This window comes from Lycorma delicatula, chromosome 1, assembly GCF_047948215.1.
Source record: "Lycorma delicatula isolate Av1 chromosome 1, ASM4794821v1, whole genome shotgun sequence".
In the NCBI taxonomy this organism is placed as follows: domain Eukaryota; kingdom Metazoa; phylum Arthropoda; class Insecta; order Hemiptera; family Fulgoridae; genus Lycorma; species Lycorma delicatula.
In genome coordinates this window covers 147,520,053-147,543,254 of record NC_134455.1, presented here as the reverse complement: position 1 = coordinate 147,543,254, position 23,202 = coordinate 147,520,053, and the positions used below count along the sequence as shown (strand labels likewise).

At 31.4% G+C, this 23,202-nt stretch overlaps 1 protein-coding gene across 4 annotated transcripts in view; it reads left to right on the top strand.

Moving 5' to 3' along the window:
- Positions 1-23,202, top strand: part of mTor (serine/threonine-protein kinase Tor) — a 216,081-nt gene that overhangs the window by 148,080 nt on the left and 44,799 nt on the right. For all 4 annotated transcript variants that reach the window (XM_075364225.1, XM_075364232.1, XM_075364239.1 and 1 more), the window contains exons 28-30: positions 8,891-9,016; positions 10,741-10,886; positions 16,015-16,119. In XM_075364225.1, coding sequence (XP_075220340.1) covers positions 8,891-9,016; positions 10,741-10,886; positions 16,015-16,119 — 377 coding nt within the window. The remainder of the gene's footprint in view (positions 1-8,890; positions 9,017-10,740; positions 10,887-16,014; positions 16,120-23,202) is intronic.

Sequence of the window (23,202 nt, the reverse complement as noted above, 5' to 3'; positions counted from 1 at the left end):
GTTGAATGTGCTAGTACTGTGGTGAAAAAATGGTTAAACATTGAACTATAGAATATGCAGAAATATGCAGAATATAAATTTGTTATAAATAATTATGTTAAATTTATAAATAATATTTTGTGTAAATTTGAACAAGATGTATACATTTTGGAAATAGAAAGATGTTCAAATTATTCTGGTTTTTTTTTTATAGAAATGCTGTTTTTAGAAGGTATATTGGTGTACTTAATATATGAAATGTTTATTGCCACATAGGTATATATACCTCTGCATAATCTGAAGGAAAATTAAAACTTGTTTACATTTATTTTTTTAAACATGCTTTAGTCTGAAGGAATACACATGGAATTAGATTGCAATAATTTCTCAATAAACCATCATAAAAAATCCGTGTATTCCAAAACAAATCCTTTTCCTTTTTGTGTTTTTTATAAAAAACAAAAATAAATCCAATGATTACATTATTGAGGGAAATACCATTTTTTGTTTCTATTTCCTGATACAATATCAAAGTGATTTTTTCAGATTAATAAAGATTTTTACAACATAAGTTGGATAAAAGACTATTCTTAATGCAAGATTCATATTTCTCTAAAATATGGTAATAAGTAAAATAAAAATGCTTGTATAGATTCCAAGCTTCATCATAAATGGGTAGAGGTCAAATACATTGTATCATTGCAGCATACTACTGAAAATATCAAATAATTGACATCATGCAACAACCTTTTAGTTATAAATAACAAAGATGTTACCTTTAAAAACAATTTTTTTTTAGTATATTTTTAACATTAATATTTACACTTTCACATTGTTGAAGATTATAACATACTTATGTTATATATTATTTATGACAATTCATATTTGTTTCTGTTATAATATGTAAGTTTTATGTTGTTATTGCTTGTTAGCAAATAACAGATTAGTCATTAACCAGCTAAAACATTTAAAATATAGTTAGCTTATTATTAGTTAAGTTATTAGTATTTATACACACACACATTCTCTTTCTCTTTCTCTTGCATGCGCATGAATTATATATATATATAGACTTCTATGTAGATGGGTTAAAGAAACTGGTGCAGCGTTATGAAAAGTAGATATGTAATAAACTAAAACTGTAACTAAAAACTTTTTCTCATGAGTTAAATCTTTTTTAATGACCATACATACATACATATGAGGCATATTCAAAACTAAAGGCTCTTTGGTCATTAAAAAAGATTAACTCATTAGAAAAGGTTGTTACTACATATCTACTTCACTTTTCCATGTAATGGCCGTTTAGTTCTAAGCACTTTTTATCATGCTGCACAACTTTCTTTAAACCCGTCTACATAGAAGTTCGCCGCCTGGGAATTAAACCAGTTGACAATGGCAGTCTAGAGTTCCTCATCGTTTACAGACTGTTGTTCACCAAGCCACTTTTTCAAATACAAGAAGAGGAAGTAGTCGCTAGGTGCAAGGTCAGGACTTATGGAGGGTGGTCAAAAAGTTCCCAAATGAAAATATTGAATTATCTTCATAGTTAAGGCAGTGATGTGAGGACACATGTTGTCATTGAGGATTACACCAGATAACAGTTTCCTCCGTCCGTCTGAGTTTAGTGAGAATTTTGCAGTACACGTCAGTTGTAATTGTTGATACATGTTCCATTAAATCAACCAAAATGACGCACTTTTCCTCCAAAAAAACGGTAGCCAACATTTTTCGACTCTAGTATGGAGATTGCTTAAACTTTTTCAGTTTTAGGAACTTGAATTACTGCACCACTGCATTGACTGTTGTTTCGATTCTGCATTGGTTTAGGATATCCAGTCTTGTCGCCCATAACAATGTGGGAAAACAAATCATCTCCATCTTGTCAATAGCAGCCCAAAAACGCTCATCCACTGCACATTCTTTGCTCTTTATGTTGGTTGGTGAGCATTTTTGGTACCCTTCTTGCACACAATTTGTGATATCCAAGCTCTTCTGTGACAATCATGTAGGTAGAGATGCGTCCAACATGCCGAAATTCATCAGCCACAGCACTAATTGTCAATCGCCGATCACATCACAGTTTTCAGTTCACTTGTTAAACGATTTCATAGTCTGAATAATGGGCCTGCCACTCTGCTGTTTATCATGAACATTTGTGCGGCCATTTTTAAATTTTCAACACCATTGCTTAACCTTTCCTTCACTCATTTCTGTAGGTTCATACACTAGGCACAACTCCTGATGAATTTCAGCTGCTGAAGATCCTTTTGCACACAAAAATCGAATTGCAATGCGCACTTCACAACTGGGGGGGACAGATGATTTGTCACAGACATTGTGATCTGCATTCACCGGCAGGCAAATGACTACTGAATCAAAACGAACAACTGCAGCGGCTTCGTAAATAGCTGATAGATGGCCCTGCATGCATGAGACTGTTCAGACATGCTAATGTTTAAATATAAGCTGACAGCCCTTTTTTTTTTTTTATGAATGTGCCTCATGTATATATATGTTATGCACATTATTATATACATATTATTATTATTATTAAATAAACTATTTAATACAAAACATTGTGATGTATATTAATTTTTCAAGAAAATACTTTCACGAGATCCCACATCCTCAGTAATGATTGAAATAATAATGTGCATAATAAAAATTTTAAAATAAAAGATACTATAATAATGAAAATTGTGTATTAATTTACATTAACAATAACAGAATTATTTCAATCATGAATGAGGAGGCGGGATCCTTCGAAAGTACTTTCATGAAAAATTAAGGTAAGGTATGTCTTATCTCAATACTCTTGTACTAGGTGGTACTATACTAGGTGGTGATATAATTTAACAGTGCAGATGGATAATATGAACCTTAAAAAGATTAATTTCAGTAATGTATTTTATATATATATATATATATATATATATATATATGCACTGGTACAACAACATGTAACATCGACTTACCTTACAGTAGTTATTAGAAATGACCTAAATGTACATCCAAACATATCTACATCCATTTCTTCATATTATCGAAGACTCACAAGTTGTTCATGGCAATGTTCTTGGTGAAATCATGAATAACAGTTTGACGTTCCTGGATGCTGTGATATTTTTCGATATACATTATTTTTTTTGCATAATTCCAAAAGTAAAAATTTGGTGGACCTAAATCTGAAGGGCAAGATGGTCACAAGTCATTAAATATGATTTGATCTCTGAAAACCTCTCTCAGTAACTTTATGGATTGCAAAAGGTTACTATGGGTAATTGTGCCACACTAAGTGTGGTATAACTGATTTGGAAGTCGAGAGTTCCAGTGTTTAAGTCCTAGTAAAGGCAGTTACTTTTATATGGATTTGAATGCTAGGTCATGGATACCGGTGTTCTTTGGTGGTGGGGTTTCAATTAACCACACATCTTAGGAATGGTTGAACTGAGACTGTAAAAAGGCTGCACTTCATTTACACTTATACATATCATCCTCATTTATCCTCTGAAGTAATACCTTAATGGTAATTCCTGGAGGCTAAACAGGAAAAAGAAAGAAAAGTGTGGCGTAACCGCGTGTAGTATTATTAGTTAGTTGTTGCTAGGCATTATTAATTTTGTCTTCTGTTAACTCCGCCATGAAATTGTGAATGATTTCACAATAATGAGGTGGATTTATTATTTCTGCAAAGAATATTGGGTGAAAGTTCTACTTATGTAGAAGAATTTCTTGTATGGCATGTGATTTGTGTCATAAATGTGAGTTCTATGCATGTACATACCCTGATAAATGGAATCATGCCTCATTGGTATAGACAGCATAGTCCAAAATATTCTCAGAATTGTCTGCTAGAAACTATTGAAACCATTCACTATATAGAATCCGCTTTCCACATTCTGTAGCTAATAACTTTTGAACCCCTTTCACTTTACTCAGGATGTGACTGAGCTTCTTATGAACTGCCTTGTGTGCATTGCAACATGATGTTTTTCTGTTGAGCAAACTTTTGCTTGTCATTGCATAGCAGCTAATATGTCTTGCAATATTTCTTAAATTATTCATGGTCCACCATTTTGCTAAGAGTTTTTTTTATCAATCCACTCACCCTAAATTTCTATATTGATATTGATTAGAAACCAATGTACCTGGAAATCTAATGAACAACTGGTCTTTCAGTGTCTGTTTGAACTTATCATCCTTGCGGAAGACGTATTCGATGAGAAGTATTCATTCACTGTTCTAAAGTTAACACCATTCTTAGCAGACATAGAAAGACATGGTATCAATTGTTCAAAGGCGATGAACATACAGTGAACAACAAAAAACTGCACACCTTCTTGACTCAAGGTCTCCAGCCTCACTGCCTTGCAGAAGAAAACTGGATACATCCCAGGATTCCCAATCTTTATTGTAGATATTTTCTCAACATATCATTGTGTTTATATATGTGTGAAGTTACTTTTTAAATGCATTGTACATACACACACACACACACACACACACACACACACACACACACACACACACACACACACAGAGAGAGAGAGAGAGAGAGAGAGAGAGAGAGAGAGAGACTCACATACACACACACACACAATGCATTCAAAAAAAAGAAAAAGAAATGTATGTATATTTCAAGTTACGTTTAAATTCATTAAAATAACCATCTAGTACAGAATATTGATGAATATATTATAGGATAATATATTTGCATCAGAAATATATTTGCAGGATTTTGAGAGTACAAAAGTGAATCAAATTTAAATTGTAATTTTGCTATTTTATGCTGCAAACAGTTCTGAGCTGGATGGCAGAGTGGGGGGGGGGGACGTTAATATTAATGTCCCCCACATATAAATGTTAATATTCGGTGTGTTAGAGAATGGGAAACTAGTCTGGTTAGCTTCTCTGCTCTATTCTGTCGTCAGTACAGCCATAAATGAGCAAAAGGTACCGTTGTCTGTGGCGCAACGTATAAATTTTTTAACTAATAAAGGTGTTAAATCTGTGGAAATTTTAACTTATTTAAAGGTACAGTTTGGGGACGCTACACTGTTCTAGAACTGAGTATACATGGACCAAACAATTAAATGGCAGGGAGAAAGTGTAGAAAATGAAAGTCATGAGCAACGCCACAGGTCAAGCCTCACAGCTGACAACATCCTTGTTGTTCGAGAGCTTATCAAAGGTGATAGCCAGCTCACTGTTGAAGAAATTGTGTCAGAAGTGGGTATCAGCTATGGGAGTGCTCAATCCATTATCACCTGGCTAATCCATTATCTTGGCTAGTGCTTGATGGGCTCAGAAGTTGTTGACTGAAAATCAAAAATAGATCAGTGAGAATAAATCAGTTGGAGTTCTGTGAGAAACTTCTGAATCAATTTCAGCAAGAAGGGGATGATTTTTTGAGTTGCATCATCACATTTGATGAGACCTGGATCCATCATTACACTTCAAAGCTAAAAATAGCAAGGAAGGATGAGAGCTGCTCAGTAATGGCCAAAACCCATCTGTCAGCCGGAAAAGTTCTTGCAACGATTCTTTTTGACTCAAAGAGGAGTTTACTCATTGATTTTCTCTACAATCAATCAATGGTGAATGCGGATTACTATTGCCAGCTGCTGCAGCCCACAAAAGCCATCTACCAAAACAAAAAAATGGAATATGCCCATCAGGATGTCATCCTTCTCCATGTCAATGCCAAGCTGTGCATACTGAGATTTTGATAAGGGATAAATTAGAAAAAATGCACTCAGAAACCCTTGACCACCCTCCTGTCAGTCCAGATTTGTCTCCCTGTGACTATTTTTTGTTTGTGCCCTTGAAAGAATCACTTGGAGAGAAACGAGGAGTGTGTGCGCAATTGGTTGACAACTCATCCTCAAACCTTTTTTGAACAAGGAATATTCAAGCTTTCAAATCGTTGGCAAAAGTGTGTTGATCGTGTAGGAGACTATATAGAGAAATGATGAAGATATGAATTGTGTATATTATTAATCAATAAGTTTATAAAAAAGAATTACTGTTTATATTTGAATCACTAACTCTCGTTAGTGGGTATCATAATAGTAGATGGTATCACTCATACACATAAAGTTTTAATATGGACATGGTACATTGATGATATTCTCATTATATATAACATGGTAATAAACAATGAACATCTAATAATATTAAACAGTTTAAATTTTTATAATGAGAATTTAAAATTTACATTTAAAATAGATAATAATAAAATGCTAAATTATTGAGATGTCACTGTCAAAATAAACAAGTATAACCAAATTGAAACATCAGTATGCAGAAATCCTATATCTAATAATATGAAATCACCCTTTATCTCATAAAATTAACAATTATACATATATGATTAATATAATAATCAATTACACACATAATAACAAACAAAAGTTAAATAAATAAAATAAACATCGCGTTTAAAAATGGATATGGTAGTATACTTCAATTAATAATAATTATAAAACAAAATAACTACCTTACAACTAATACATTAATTTGACAAAAAAATAAAAATAAATATAATACTATTTGGCAAAAAAATAAAATAAACATAGCGGTTAAAAATGGATGTGGTAGTATACTTCAATTAACACATTCAACTAATACATTAATTTGACAGTACAGAGGAATAATATGAGTCTTAAAATGATTAATTTCAGTAAAATAATATTTCAAGTTATATGCATAATACATAACACACTTTTGATGCTATAATTATCCTTCATCTTAAAAAGTTGTAATTTATGACTTCTTAGTATTTGTATAAACCAGCAGTCAGCAAATGTTAAACTGTTTGAAATTTTGGCCTAAATAAAAAGTCTTTTTGTTGGTAATGAATAGATTTTCACAAAAGTTAAAATTATTCACCTTGATTACAAAATAATTTTAAATTATTAATAATTTTATAAATGTGATTTATTAAAAACAGAATTATTTACTGTAGTACTGATATAGTTCTAAAAAGTTAGTGCATGTTTACAAGCATCTAAATGTCAATTATGTAATAAATAGTATTTATCATTGTACAGTGGCTGACTAAACCTTCAGCAAATGGAAGTCCCACATTTGTAATAGAATAGGTCATTGAAGGAATGTTTTGAAGTGAATTTGGTTTTTAATTAACCTCTTTTTTTATTTTTAAAATCCAGCCCAAATTTATGAAAAGTTGTAAAACTGTTTATTAATATAAAAAAATAGTTTTGGTACTAAAACAGCATATTGAGAAAGCAATTTTTATTGAAAGGTCTACCATTGCCAAAATGCTGTATGAAATGACCTAAAACTTGATTAGGGTCAATGTAGGGTCCATGTTTTAATGTATATAAACTGCTTATTTTACAAAACTTTTTTTCAAAGTTCTAGGAGTCGAAAATAGTATAAAAAAAAGAGACTGCAAAATTCCTACATTTTCCTCAAGAATGGAAAGTCTTGCCTTTATTGTTGTTTAGGTTCTTTATAAACGAATATAGAAAAGAAAAGCTTTTGTTTGATATATATTGCATTTTTTTTTGGAATGGTTTATTGAAATATTACTGCAAACTAGTTTTAGGTGAATTCTTTCATTTGTCAGTCTACAGAGGTTGCTGGTTGCCAGTTGCCAGTTTTAAGGAGTCCTGAACTTCCCCTCTTATTTTGTACTCCCATTACTTTAATTATGAATTACAGCGTGAAATATTACCTTGCGGTTTCAGGAGTAAATGATATTGTATTTGTGCAGCTCCACCAATAGACTCGTCCATAAAAATTAATTACAAAATTACATTATTTCATTATTAAAGACAAAAGAAGTAGTAGTACCAACAAGTGTGTAGTCCATTTTATCTCTTAAATAAGATTTATATAATATAAAAATAATATTGTGCTCGGCAGTTGTAATGTAGAAAGCAAAATAACCTAATTAAAAAAGCATTTATTTGTTTATCTGAAAAATGCCTCTAATTTATCTATTTTAATGAGAAAATGAGAGGTATAAAATATTCTTTTTGATTAGTATTATTATTCTTATTGTTTAATTATTCTGACTGAAAGGAATATATGCAGTAAGTTTTGCTGTTTTTGATCATAAAGCAAAGTTGGATTTTTTTTTATCTGTTGCAGATATTCTTACCATATACTGTGCTCATTTATCTAATAAATGGAGAAACAAGATAGAAATTATAATTAATAAAAAAGTAGTTACTGTATATTGTGGACCATCTGTATTCATTAGCTTATTAATTGGACTATAAAATTCCTTATTAGGCAGCTGATGCATTATGCTTTTATATAAAGTAATATTAAATTTAAGTTACATTTTTAGAACAGCAGTGAATTAGGTTAGTTGATTCTCACTCATTGTTCTCCTTTATTGGAGAGCAAATACCTAGAATATTGATATAAATTTTACTAATTGTTTCAAACTATTAATTAGGAGATAATTCTTCTTCAAATAACATTTATTTGAAGAAGAAAGTAAGAATGTTATGATAGTATTAATTGTTGCTATCCTAACAGATTCATTTATTACAACTTACATTCTTGTTGATCTGTTGTTGGAGTTTATGTTGTCATAAACTTTGATCTGTTGTTCTTGTTTATCAGATTTATTCTGAAGAATTTATTTCATTTATATGTATTTGTTTTATAGAACATTTTTAGGTTGATTTTTTAAGTATGTGTATATGTGTGTATTTTTATATTTTTCATTATGATTATTAAGTAATTCTTGAATAATTTGTTGAATAGTATATTTTCTGTTATTACTAGCTAATATCATATTTTAATTACTTTATATTATATTTTTAAATATTGTATAAGTTTCAGTAAATATTATAGCTTGAAAAGGATTATTTAACTTAGAATTTTCTTTTTATTAATTTACTATTATTTTTTTTTGCTATTTTAGGGATGTCAAAGAGTGGTTGAAGACTGGCAGAAGATTATACAGGTCCGAACACTGGTTGTTAGCCCTCAGGAAGACATGTATACATGGTTGAAATATGCTTCCTTGTGTCAGAAGTCTTTCAGATTGGTAGGATGAATTAAAAAAAAATTGATCATGTCAGTTATAGTAACTTTTAAATTATATATTTCATTTTTAGTAAATTTCTTGTACTATTATTTTTTTATGTTTATAAGGAATACTTCAGGAAGTTTTACTATTTTTCATAGGTATATTTGTAATACAAAGAAAAAAAAAATGAAAAAAAGTGATGTGAAATAAACATTGGTCAAGAGTGCTTTTTTTTTATTTATAGGCAGTGTAAGATTTTTTCTTCATTTCAGTCTCAGTCCAATGAGGAATCCTTTTTAATGAAGTTGCTGCTGTGCACATAACATACATGATATTTATCATATTAATTTTGTTTATTGAATATATATTTTTACCCTTTATATTATTGTTTCGTCAGCTGATGAAAATTGTGGGTGATTGAAGCTTTTTCTCACTTACTTTATATATTTGTGCTTAATTTAGTTTAATAGGATTTTTTTTTGTCATTTAACATTTACATATAAAAATTTAAAAAAAATTATTATTCTGTTAAAAAACAGGTGACTACATTGTTTTAATAACAGAAATTTCATGTAAGTTTTACTGTTTACTGCATAGAACATATAGTTGCCTATGATAAAAATATATACAGAGTAATATTAAAGTATAGAAATGGCTTAATATTTCAAAACTAAGGGATACCAGGAGGTAGAAACAATTATGGATCGACATAGAATACTTATGGTGCATTTTAAATTTTTATCCACTATCTTGGATCTGCTATATTAAAAAAGTATTATTATTTGAATAATACGTGATACACTTCTTGCACTATTGGTCATTAATGGTAAGTTAGAGATGGATGATATGTACTATGCTTTGCTGAATGAGCAAATAATTCCAGCTCTCAACAATTTGAGATAGCTAGTAGATGAAACAAAAACCCTTTATTTATGAGAGAAGTTCTGTTTTTTCTAGAGGTGTTCCTCTGCACAGATAGGTTAACATGGTAGTATTTAATGCCTAGCTAGGTCGCCTGACCTGAATCTCCTTGATTTTTTCTTGTAGGAACATTTAAAATCAACCGTTAATAGCTTACGGCAAACTTCTCTCAAAGAATTGAGAGAGAATGTAGGAAGATTTCACCAGAAATATTTCATAATGTGAGAGAAGTTTTGGAGCAGCATCTGTATTACTGTATGGATAAACAGGGAGGACAATTTGAATATTTAACATGAGGTGAGAAGCAATAACATTTATTAACTGAAATAATTTTATTAGGCGGTATTTTTAATTGGTGAGAGTATAGGACTTTTTTAAATAAAAAATAAAATTAATTACAAAAAAGCAAAGGAACTTTAATTATTAAAAGAAGCATTTGAAACGATTAATCTATTCAATTTTTAATTAACACAGTGACATTTGTGGTCCCCATTTTTGTTTAAATAGTCAGAATTTTTTGATATTGTTTTGCTTTTCTTGCAAGACCTTTAAAAAAAGGTATCACATGACCATAGGTCCCATTTAAAGTTTTGAGCCACATCTATCCCTGAACCCCCTGTAGGCTAAATACTTTAAATTGGGACAACCAAGATTGAGTTAGCCTCTCATATTGGAGAAAATTTCCAAAGAGAGAATTGGGATACTTCAAATAACAAAAAAATTAAAGAGGAGCTTACAACTGTAGTTCTAGCTGTCTGAAACAAATTTGCTTATTTTTGATATATTTTCATATAATGTTATTTTATTTCTGCTTAATCCAGAATCTGTCTCATAAGACCCTTGTGATGTTACTTGGAATGGACCCATCACAACACCCTGATCAGCCACTTCCAACTAACCACCCACAGGTCACATTTGCTTATACTAAACATCTTTGGGCTACTGGCAAAAAGGAACAAGCATTCAGGTATTTATGAAAAGTTCTTTTTAATGGTATAAGTTCTTTTGCTATAGATTTTTTTTTTTTAATTGTAAAATCTTCTACTTTTTTGGGTTGTAATAAAGAATGGGATATTTTTAATTAGGCACTCAATTGTTTGAAAAAAAAATTACTATTGCAAAATCTACTTTTTCATTTATAGAACTGGTCAATATTATATACCCATCAAGGAGAGATAATTCTCTCCACTGGTGGGAATAGTTAATGCAATATTGATAGCCTCTTTTTTAAATTATTTCTTCCTTTTACTCTGTTTGAATGATTTTACAGGCTTATTTTATTTTTATTTTTTAAACTTTAAATAATGTTATTTATTAACGCTGAAGCATCTTGCATTCAATAAAAACACAATTTTTAAATTCATGAACTTCAGAAGACGTAGATATCAGATTCAATAAATTTAATAAATTAAAGAAATTATAAACAGTATTACTAAATCCATGAACATCTGAGGACATACGTTTCAATGTTTTCTCTTTGTCATCTTGATCATATAAAAATATCTGTTTACTATAAAAACTCTTTTAATTACTAGCAGGTTAAGCTATATGTTTTCAATGAAGTATTCTTTTCAAACTAAATCTTAACAGAAATTCTTGGAGCCTTGATACATTTTTAATTCCTTGGCATTATTCCATGTTGCCAGGTCATATTGAATGCCTTCTGCAGATCAAAGAAGACTACAATATTTTCTTGTGATAAAGCTGTTGTATGTGATGTTCCCTAAGTCGATCTGACCCCCAATGATAATTATTTGCATTGAAGTCACCCACCAGTAGTATGGGTGGGGGAAGCTGAGAAATTAATCGTGCTATGTCATCCACCTTCCAATCAAAATTCAGCAAGTATATGCTGCAGATAGTGATCTGAAGTGGACGCTTCATTCTGATTGCGACCGTTTGTAGATTTGTATTTAGATCAACATCTTTGGTGATAGCTCTAGTCAATATATGACTACTCCACCTCTAACTCTTATATTTGGCGATTGAACTCGCCGAAATGTATTGTATTTTCTTAATTGGAGATTTTCATTTCGACAAAAATGTGTTTCTTGTAGGCACATACAAATTGGGTCTACATCATGTACCAAGCGTTGGAGCTCATGGATGTTAGACAAACAGCCATTAATGTTTCACTGAATTATCGACTCGCTAATTTATTAAATTATTTAAACTCTTGGTTTGCCTTTCGGCCATCCTTTTTTTCTCTTCTTTTCCATGTTACAAACAGCTTCGTGTTCATTAAGAATGTCATCGCCCGTATAGCTCCTGGCCTTTGAATCGGAGAGACCATCGAAGCTGCAGACGATGACACATGGATCAGCGCCTGAACCAGTCTCCACCCCAGGCAGGGGGAAACAGGCCCCACCCTGTGTGGTTTTTTGTGGCCTCTGTGGTTTAGAGGCCACCTCGGTTGTAGGAGGCTTGGGAGCCTCCATAGAAGACTGCAATCACACAATCTCACTGGAACCTCGGTTTAGTAGGTGTCTTCTTCTGCTCAGAATCACTTTTATTCATGGTCAACTGAATGTCTGGAGGCTGTACTTTTATCAGAGGCTTTTTAGATTCTTTGAGTGATAGATTTCATTCTATTATCAATTATTCTCTCAATCATGTTAGCCAACATAGGGACAAGTTTTCCGAGAAGCTGGTCTGTATCAACAGCAGTCTGAGCAGGAACTGCAGCTGCAGCCTGAGCATAAGTTGTTTATGCTCTAGGCTTCATGCGCTTACAATCTTCTTTGCTTCAGAGTAGCTGACCTTCTGTAGGGTTTTGACTTCTGCACAGCTACCTCATATTTGTAAGCAGGACAGTATCTTGATCTACACAGATGCTGTTCTTTGTAGTTTACACAAGAAGGAGGATTTTTGTATGATTCTCCTTCATGAATTTCCTTACCACAATTGTATATTTGTGGGCTTTCGCACCGAACAGTGGTGTGGCCAAACTATTGACACCTGAAACATCTCATGGAAAAAAAACTATTTTGACAAAAGTCAAATTATGCAGAATATATGTATAAAAAAACACATATCTTGATAAAAATGATTACTGCCATTGGAAACAGTGAGGAGTATAAGCCATGGTGAGGATCTTCTTTGTGCATTTTGGGAAATCATCACCATCACAGCGATCTTTATTGACATGGGAAAAGAAGGTTTTTGCAACAGGAGTAGAACCTCTACTCACTGCATGCGGTGAACATTTTTGATATTGGAGGTGGTTGCAGTTTTTGGTCGTCCCAAACACTCATCATCAACCAAGCTGGTACAACCATGTTTAAATTCAGCTGCCATCTTTTCATGGTGGCAAATGATGGGACAGAGTCCCCGTAAACAGCCATCAACTTGATTTTAATTTGCGTAGGCATATTGCCTTAAGTGCAAGTATTTAATCACAGCACGATATTCAGTTTTTTTCAATTTTCACGAAAACACTCACAATGACTTAAACGATTATTAAACAACATCTGAGCATCCAAAATGGCTGAAATTTATGTGAATTCCTTTCAATAAATGTGCAAATACATTCCCTAACCTTTGTTGACGAGTGCTGCCATCTTCATGTTAAGGCTAAAAACTTTTCATACAATTCTCATATTTATTTAATGATGTCAAAGGCTTCACTTATATGTGGGAGAAACTCTTTTTATTTTAAGTAATTAACTTTTTTTTAAGCATTACATGTGATAATGAAATTAATTAGTTTATTACTAGCATTTGTTGTGAATAATCCACAATAACTCATTTTAATTTTATTTTATTTATCTAGAAATATATGTTTTTCTTCTTTTGAGGCCACATTGGACCGCTAGTCAATCAATTTCCAATGTTCTTCGAAGAGCGCAGTGCCTTAACCTTCTAATTCTGCCAGTATGTTTTAAGATGATCTGATCTTTGTTTCTGCATTTCATCTGTAACTTCCACTACATGTCTTTGGGTCTTTTTTGTAGTGTCTGTGTGTTTTGAGAGTGTTGTTTATTTTTGCCTTATCAAAATTGTCCTCGATCCCCAGTCTAATTTCTACGAGATCATTCTTAATTTCTCTGATGTATTTTCTGCTAATTTTCTTTTCCAAATTCCTGAGAACCAGTAGTTCAGAATTCAGCCTTCAGACATTCTTAAGATGTGAAAAAAATGAGAAATCCTTCCCTTCTTCATCGAGCTGACCATCGAGTCGATTTCTTTGTATATGGTTTCATTAGTGGGAATTCGCCAGACCCTATTCTTCTTGTAATTTTTGTTTAAATAGGTTCTGATGATCCTGCGTTCTGTTTTAATTAGTTGGTCGGTTTTAGCTTTGCGTACAGTGCCTCTGGGAGAATGACTGTTTTGTAATGGTGAATTTTGGAGTATATTGAAAGGCATTTTTATTGTAGGTATGTACAGTTAAACCTTGTTCTAATTTTGGAAATTCTGTTTTGCAAAGAGGATCTCTTTCTTTTAATCTGCAGTCGATTTCCCCTAAATATTTAAAATACTGACTAGTTTAATTCCATTCCTGTTAATTTTGACTTTATTTGTGCAAAGAGGGTCAGTGACCGTAATTTCTGTTTTTTCATAAGATTCTTAATCCACCTTTTTGGACTATATTTTTTCAAAGCTAGAAAGTTGTTGGCAAATCGTAAGCAGTTTATTTGAGTAACTTTTCATCCTCTTCCAATTTTGGTTTTTGGAAGATTCTTATCCTGCCAGATTTTCGTTATATAGTCCAGGGCAATGTTAAGAAGTAAAGGGGAGAATCAGTCCCCCTGTCTTAAGTTCAGTTTTATTGGTGAAGGGAACCGACATTTCTCCTCGGAATTGGGTATTTTGGTATTCGGTTTATGAAACCGACAATGGATTGGGTATTTGTTAATGTCAGTTTGATAATTTTAGGTTTTTTTAAAGTTGTTGAAGGTAATAAAAAGTTGCTTATGGACAAGTTTGTAATTTTCCATTATTAACTTTAGACTTAGAATTCGATCTGCACAGCTGATCTGTATGTCAAAACTCTCCTTGGTATTCACTCAGTTGATATTCCAGTGTGTTTTTAATTTTGTTTAGAATTATGTGGGGAAAATTTTGTAGGTAAAATCCAACAGGGTGTACCCTCTGTAGAAATATCATTATAATATATAAGTTGTTTGTCGATAAGATTCTATACTTAGAACTTAGTACTTTCTAGAAAGTTTCTAAAACTGAAATTTAGAAGTATTTGGTTAATTATTATTATGAGAATAACTTTGGTTATTTCATACATAAATAATGCTTGGGTATTAGAACTAAGTTTGAGATAAGAAAATTAATTTGTTTGAAATTTTCTTATAAACTCATACAGTTATATTATCTATTATTTAAAAAAATTAAAAAGTAAAGATAACATTTTTTCTTTTTAAAATTCATAGTATAAGATAGATTAAAAGTACAGTAAGAGATAGATGGGTGGACTTTCATTTATTCAAAACTTTGGAAAAAAATGAAAGAGTTTTTACAGGTTTTCTATTAGTTGTTTCGCATATTCAAGTTTTATTAGATTATTTTTTCTCTACAAAAGAAGTTTTGTTCACATTGCCAACTCATAGAAACAAAATTTAATTTACAAAACATTTTGGTAAATGTAAATCCTAGTTTTAAATAGAATTCTTTAATGTTCTACTAGCTTTAAAATGCATTTGTGGCTTCTTTTAGTGATGATTATTTCACTACGTAATTTTAAAACTTATGCATAAAAATAAGGAATGGTAATTTTATAGCATATGAAAAATGACATCCCAGTACCTAGAAAAATAAACAGGACAACTCAGGGTGACAGTTTAACCACCCTCTGTCACAGTGGTGGTTAACAACTTTTTAATAACTCAACTTGGACTTTACACAAGTGCATCAGAGTTGTGCACATCCAAGCATGCATGTGTAACTTTCATTTTGATTTACAGAAAGAAATTCATTTTACTTAAAAATGTACGTAAAATTTGTATTTCATTTTTGGTCTTTTTAATACAATATTGGAAGTATAAAAGATAAGTGTAAAGTTAATCTTTAATGTATGCGTTTTGGTTTTTATTTTTTACCTTTATTGGTGTATAATTATTATTTCTTTTTCTTATTTTTAGCCAGTTGCATCAGTTTGTGCAGGTGTATTTACAACAACCAGTGATTACATGGACATCACCTGATGAATCTAAACAACAAGAACTTCACCGTAGGCTTTTGGCTAGGTTTGTTAAAAAAAAGTATTTTTAATGTTTGTTTTTATTTATCTCTTCTGTTTTGTCATTGAATGTATTCATATAGTATTTAAAAGTCCATCTAATATTCAACTTTTTTTTTCTTATTTTGTTGTTTCATTTTATGAAGATTAATTATCAATATGTAATTTTTATAATGTAATAATTATATAATGTATGGTCCTGGAAAACATATGCATTACCTTGGACTGTTGTTCAGTATGTAGGTTTAGCATTTTCTACCTTCTTATAGTTTATGAATTATATAGAATCAGTTGTCAAGTTCAAGCTGATTTTGATTTAATTTATATACTATAATTAATTAATAACACATATAGCAATATCTATTATAACAAATAATGAATTAAAAACAAATGTAGAATAGGCTACTTTTTGTGTCAGTACTTTCTGTAATAAAGCTCGCCTTTTTTGTCTTATTGTAACTACCTATCTTTAAAAACATATGTTACTAAAGTATATTTAAAAAAGGAAAAAGGATTACTAAATTAATATGTGTGTATGTAACTAAATTAATATGTGTGTATGTATTTTTTTAAATAGATTTATGATTAATAAATATAAACTCTCATAATTCTAATTACTCTCTAATTATCATAACAATAATTATCAGAAGCAAAAAAAAAAAACAGAATCAAATAACAATTTTAAAAATTTTACTAATATATTTTTTACATAAAATTCAAGTATAAAAATTCAAATTTTAAAATAGATTCATGAATAATGGAATTAAATTATTTACCTTAAAATACTTATTATTAAATCTATTAAATTCACACAAGCGCTTTCACTTTTACCACAGCTTCTTCAGGTTTTTGCTAAGTAAATCTTAAGTTAAAATTAACAATTTGTAGAGAGTTGTTATTTTCTCAGACATTGAGTTAAAACTGAATTGCTGTTATAAGTTATATATTCAACCTTGTGATATATTATGCATATATAATTAATATTATTTTTAAATTATCTGAAATTCTCCTAATCCATTAGTTTTTATCAAAAACTAATTGTTCATTTTTAATTTTATTGTCACTATTTTTAATTATATCTAATTTTTCCATTGCTATTGCTAGAAAATATTGATTATTATTATTTATTTTATTTAAAATAATAAATTTACTCTTTTTATTTATTTTTTTGTTATACAGTCATCAACTTCTAAGATCATTAGCCCTTGTCACATTCTTTAAAAGAGGTTTATATCACCATTAGGTTCATCATATGTAAGGGTGTAAAAGGCCCTTACATTTTATTTAAAAGCACCAAAATGCACAAAACATTAAACACAAACACCTAAAACACTTACAGGGTGTAAAGGGCCCCGATATTAAAATTAAAAATAAATAAACACAGGAATATATACATGAAAAAGAAAGGCTTCTCAATACCAACATTTCTTTTGGCTCCCTTTCTTTTGGAACCGCTGTTAAGCAGCACATCAGTTACCCTAGGATGCCAAGGCAGTTGACTCCCCCCTATAAATAGTCCTGTAGTAGGAAGTAACCCATTGGGGTCCCTCCGCGTCATAAGAGGAATTTGACCATCTGTTCAGGACGGCCGAAGAACCCCTCAGCAGAGAGGCTGCCTTCCCAGTCCTGACCTACTTGGCTCCAAGCATGTCTTGCGCACACCCTTGGCCCCGTGTCTTCAGCCTACCCTTGAGGGTCCCCCATGCCATCATTAATACACCCTAACTCCTGCATGCTGATGAGCCTGAGCATCCTAGGCAAGAGGACTTCCTCCCATCCATATACGTGCCACATTTCAAGACCACTTTTTTTTTTACATATATAAAATTAAACTACATCACTTACAGATTTCTTAACACAGCTTTAATTTCCTTATAAACTTGTTAATAGTCCATTGGTGTGCAGATACGCAACTATGTTTTTTCATTTCCATTTTGCAAATCAGCAGCAATACTATTTCTTAGACCAAACCTTTTTCCTGAGGTCCTCATATATGGTACAATCTTTCATTAGATACTTGACTGTAAGTGCTTTATTACATGCACTGCATATTGTTCTTTCTTTGTCGGTTAACAAATATGAATTTGTTATTCGTGTGTGCCCGATTCTAAGTCTGATCACCGCCACTTGTTTTCGGCAAGTCAGCTTCGTGTCGCTCTGTCATTTATATGGAGAGGTTTTAACTGAGTTTAGTTTGGTATTTAATCTTCTCCAATCATTACTCCCCCGGTTTCTTAATGTATTTGTTAGACAATTTTTAACATCTGCCACTTGTACAAGAATTATATCCAAGTTATCACAGACTGTGTTATCTTTCTGGCAGCTACGTCTGCGCTTTCATTTCCTACAATACCAGCATGCCCTGGAGTCTATACAAATACACATCGCTATTCTCGTTGATTTAAAATGTATAAAATGGACAGGATGTGTGCAGTAAGGATGTCTTTAATGTTCATGTTCTGAATTGCAGTAAGTGCACTTTTAACATATTAGCACTCTCTTTTTGCAGCAGTGTTCTGAATAGCAAAGAGCTTGCTGTATGGCAATAAGTTCTGCTGGCCGTATAAACATTGGCCATATCTGGCAGTTTCTAAAAATGGGCTTCTTCATTTGCATATATGGAGCATCCAACACCACGTTCGGTTTTAAACTGTTAGTGTAAATTTTAATTTATTCTTTGTAACTACTGATGGTTGATAAAAATTCCTGTTGGATGATTATTACTACTGGCTTCTTTTTTATTTCTTCATAAGAGAGATCCAGTCTTATGTTTACCGATGGTAAAAGCCATGACGATATTTCTCTTGTAGAAATTGCTAATGTCTCTGGTAAAGCAACTTCATATTTTCTTATTCCGCTTGAACAGTGGAATAAGGTGTTCGTGATACCTTATTCCAGCTGGTCTGGAATAGGTAGCATGATGTTCATATAATGCAGCCAAAGGATGATTGTTAAAAATTTTGTTATTTATTTGGGTAGGAAAGGCTGCATATCTTAGCAATAGGATCTCTCTTCTATAATGCAGTGGCATTATTCCAGCTTCCGACATTAGACTAGTCGCCGAACTTGTACGGAATGCGCCTGTTGCATATCTTATTCTGCTGTTATGTATTACGTCTACCTTTCTTAAATGAGACTTCCTAGTGGATGAATATACAATACATCCGTAGTCAAGTTTTGATTGAACCAATGCTTTTTACAGCCTCAGTAGTATTTCTTTACCTGAGCCCCAATTGATGTTTGATAAACATTTAGTAATGTTTAGGGCTTTTTTTCATTTAACACTAAGTCCTGTATATGTAATTCCCATGTAAGGGATTTATCTAGTAATAGACTTAAAAATTGCACATTATCCTTGTAATCTATTGGGTGCACATCATGTGCTGTATGTCTGCTCAAAATATGAGTTTAGGCATACAGAGATGGTCAGGAACTTGAGGGTATTGGTTTAGGTCTAGATCTGCAGGGTAACTGGAAAGTTACAGCTGAGTTGCACATTGTTAAAATTTTTCTAAGTTTTTTGGTGCTCAAAAGAACTGTAGAGGGTGTTTAGTGTGGAATACTAGCCTGGGTGGCTAGGGACCCATTTGGATGATTTTCCACCAGAGTAGGCACATTCGGCAATTGTACCTGATTGTTGTTTGGTATGTTTGTGGGTTGATTTGTAATTTTGGTTGTTTTAGTATGGTAGGCCAAAATTGCGATGTTGGAAACAATTTTGAGGATATAAAATTAATATTTTGTTGTAGCTCAATTTGTAAATTTGTATTGGTTATCAGTATTCATTTTTTTATAAGAATCTAATTGGAAAAAAACAAATGGATAAATCTGTGAAAAACAAAGTGAGTCATCTACATCCAGCAAATCGTTAGGTAAAAGGAGGAGATTATACAATAATAGTCATTTAAATTGTGGTTTAGCCTCACTTAATGGAAAGCCAAAGGACATTGTTTGCAAGTCCTCTCGGATAAAAGCATGAAGCCATCAATTAAATTATTTCAACACTTAGAAACTAAACTTACAGATCATAAAAGCAAACCATTGGAATTTTTCAAAAAAAATTACATACTTTAAGAAAACAACTAGAAATAAATTATTACACTGTTTGACTGCACACTAAAAAACCAAAACCTCAATTATCATTTTCAATGAAACTGCACTTTTAGAAACTTAACTAAAGGCACCAGTTGCACGCTTTGCATTCAAAATTAAACTGATGTTCCACAATCATTTACTTTCTTTTTCTGTTTAGCCTCTGGAACCACCATAAAGTATTACTTCAGAGGATGAATGAGAATGATGTAAATGAAGTGTTGTCTTGTACAGTCTCAGGTTGACTGTTCCTGAGATGTATGGTTAATTGAAACCCAACCACCAAAGAACAGCTGTATCCACAATCTATTATTCAAATCTGTTTAAAAATAACGGCCTTTACTAGGATTTGAACCTCCTTAGAACTCTTGACTTTGAAATCAGCTGATTTGTGATGACGAGCTCATCACTAGACCAGTCTGGTGGGTTTGCAATCCCTTACTCTTCTTTTATACTGCTGAGAGCATGACGTGTTCAAACACACCATATATATGTTTGAGCATGACTGTCACAGCGAATATTGTGGAAGCAGACCAAATTACAAGGAGCATCTACACATTAAATTGGAATCTGTAAATGGCTCTTGTTTGTACACTTCATACATGCATGCGATGCATGCATAGCGATGGGTATGAAACCCATCGCTATCAATACAGCTAAATAGTTGTAATTAGGTTTCATTTGTTTGGGGGGGGGGTGAGGTTGCAAAATATTCACTACATATTTTTTTTATTTTTTGGGAGTCGTGGAGCTAAAACTATTGAGAATTGCTGGTCCAAGTTATTCCATAATGTGCCTAATGTGCATATGTTCTCATCTTTATTTAATAAAATGCTGACTTAACATATGCTTCCATGATTGAATATAAATGAACAATTAGTTTTTGATAAAGATGAATGGATTAGGAGAATTTTAGATAATATAAAAATATTACAATAGTTATATACACCACCTATAGAGTATGTAATATCTTGTAATAGCAATTCAGTTGTAACTCAATGACTGAGAGAGTAACAACTCTACAGATTTATTTGATAAAACACCTGAAGAAGCTGTGGCCACAGTTAAAGCGCTTGTGTGAATTTAGTAGATGTAATAATAAACAGAATTTTAAGATAAATAATTTAAATTTATTATCTTAAATCTATTTTAAAATTTGAATTTTTATACTTGAATTTTATGTAAATACATTAGTAAATTTTTTAAAATTATTATTTGACTGTTTTTTGTTTTTGATAATTATTGTTATGAGAATTAAATCTTAAAATTATTATAAATTTTCACCCATGGTAAAAAAAATTTATATGTAGAAAAAAATGATATTTAGGACAGTTCATTGTACAAAAAACAGTAAAAATAAATTCTAAAAAGGAAATATATAAAATAAAATAAATTGCAATATAATTTGATGGTTTTGAGAGTGCAGTTATAGAAATAATTTACAAAAAGCATAGTAAAAAATACCAAGATAATTAATTATACTAAAATACAACAGTATTTATAAAATAACACAAAGATTAGTAATAGTTTATACTTAAAATACAATTACACAAATAAAATAATAGAAAAAATGATTAATGTATATGATAAGAATAAATGTAAAAAAGCATATAAACCAAATAATATTATAAAATATAATATGGAGGAATTAAGAGGAATATACAAAATTAAATGCAATGAATGTAATAATATTTATAGTAGTAAAACCAATATATTATTTTAAAAAAGAATTACAGAACATTACACAGCATACAAAAACAAAAAAAGAGATCTAGTGTAGCTGACCATCTGTTAGCATGCAAACATATCATAGTTATAAAAAAGTTTAGTGATTTGTAATAATGATAAAAAAATGTGTATATTAGGGAAATATTTAATTAAAAATATAATAAAAATACAATCTAACAGTTGACAATAATGATAGAACAAAGGAAAATAAAACATTTTAAAGATTCTGGTCAAACTGTAGGTTGCTGACTAATGTGATCCAACATCTGCCAACCTGCCATGGAGCAGCATGGCAGATTATGGTCCACTCCTTCAACATATCATAAAAACTTCAGATACACCCTCATTCCCCTAAGGCCCTGTGATAAGTACTCATAGCAATGGAAAGTAATGCCTGAAGGCAGAGGGTGCTAGAAATCACCAGGTTAAATCAGCCTGCCACTGGAATTTGGACATAGGAATGCTTACATTCAGACAACGAAAGCGGAACCTGATTTTAAGAATTGCTGAAAGAATTTGATAATATTAATTGGTATATAGGATTTGTGAAATTATCAAAAAGGTGAAGTCCTGATTGTACTTGACACAGGGCATTTACTTTTCCTCTGTGGCATTGATGGTATAATTGGATTTCTCTTCAGTCGGAAGGTAATAGATTCAGTAGCAAAATCTGAAAGTATATCCGACAGAGAAAGTTAGTGTATCATCTTTCAGCTAAAAAAACATTATAAGCTTCAAATCCTTCAAACTTATGCACCAAAAATAAGCTACAGTAATAAGGAGATTGAAGAATTTTATGATGATATTGCGTATATTCAAGACAAAGAAAAATGCCATTGCAAAATATTTATGGGTGATGTTAATGCAAGGAAAAACAAGAACTTATGAAAATCCAGTTAGTCCATATGGAAGTGGAGAATAAGATGGCAGGGCTGACTTGCTAATGGATTTTGCAGGACAAGGATTTTATCTCTTAATACATTTTATGAGAAAAAATGCAGTTGAAAATGGATGTGGGGAAGTTCAGCTGGCTATGTAAGTCAGAGTTAAAGTGAGAATAGATTTAAGAAAATGTGAAAAAATGATAAAAACCTCAAGAAAAATAAAAATAAACACTGGAAAGCTGTTAGGAAATAAGAGCCGTTTTGAGTTTAATCTATTGAATTGGTTCTTTCTGTTACAGGAAGATATAGAGACCTATGAAAACACAATGAAGGATCTGTCAACAGTATACTTAATTTGGCTAAGTCTATAGTACCATCAAACATCT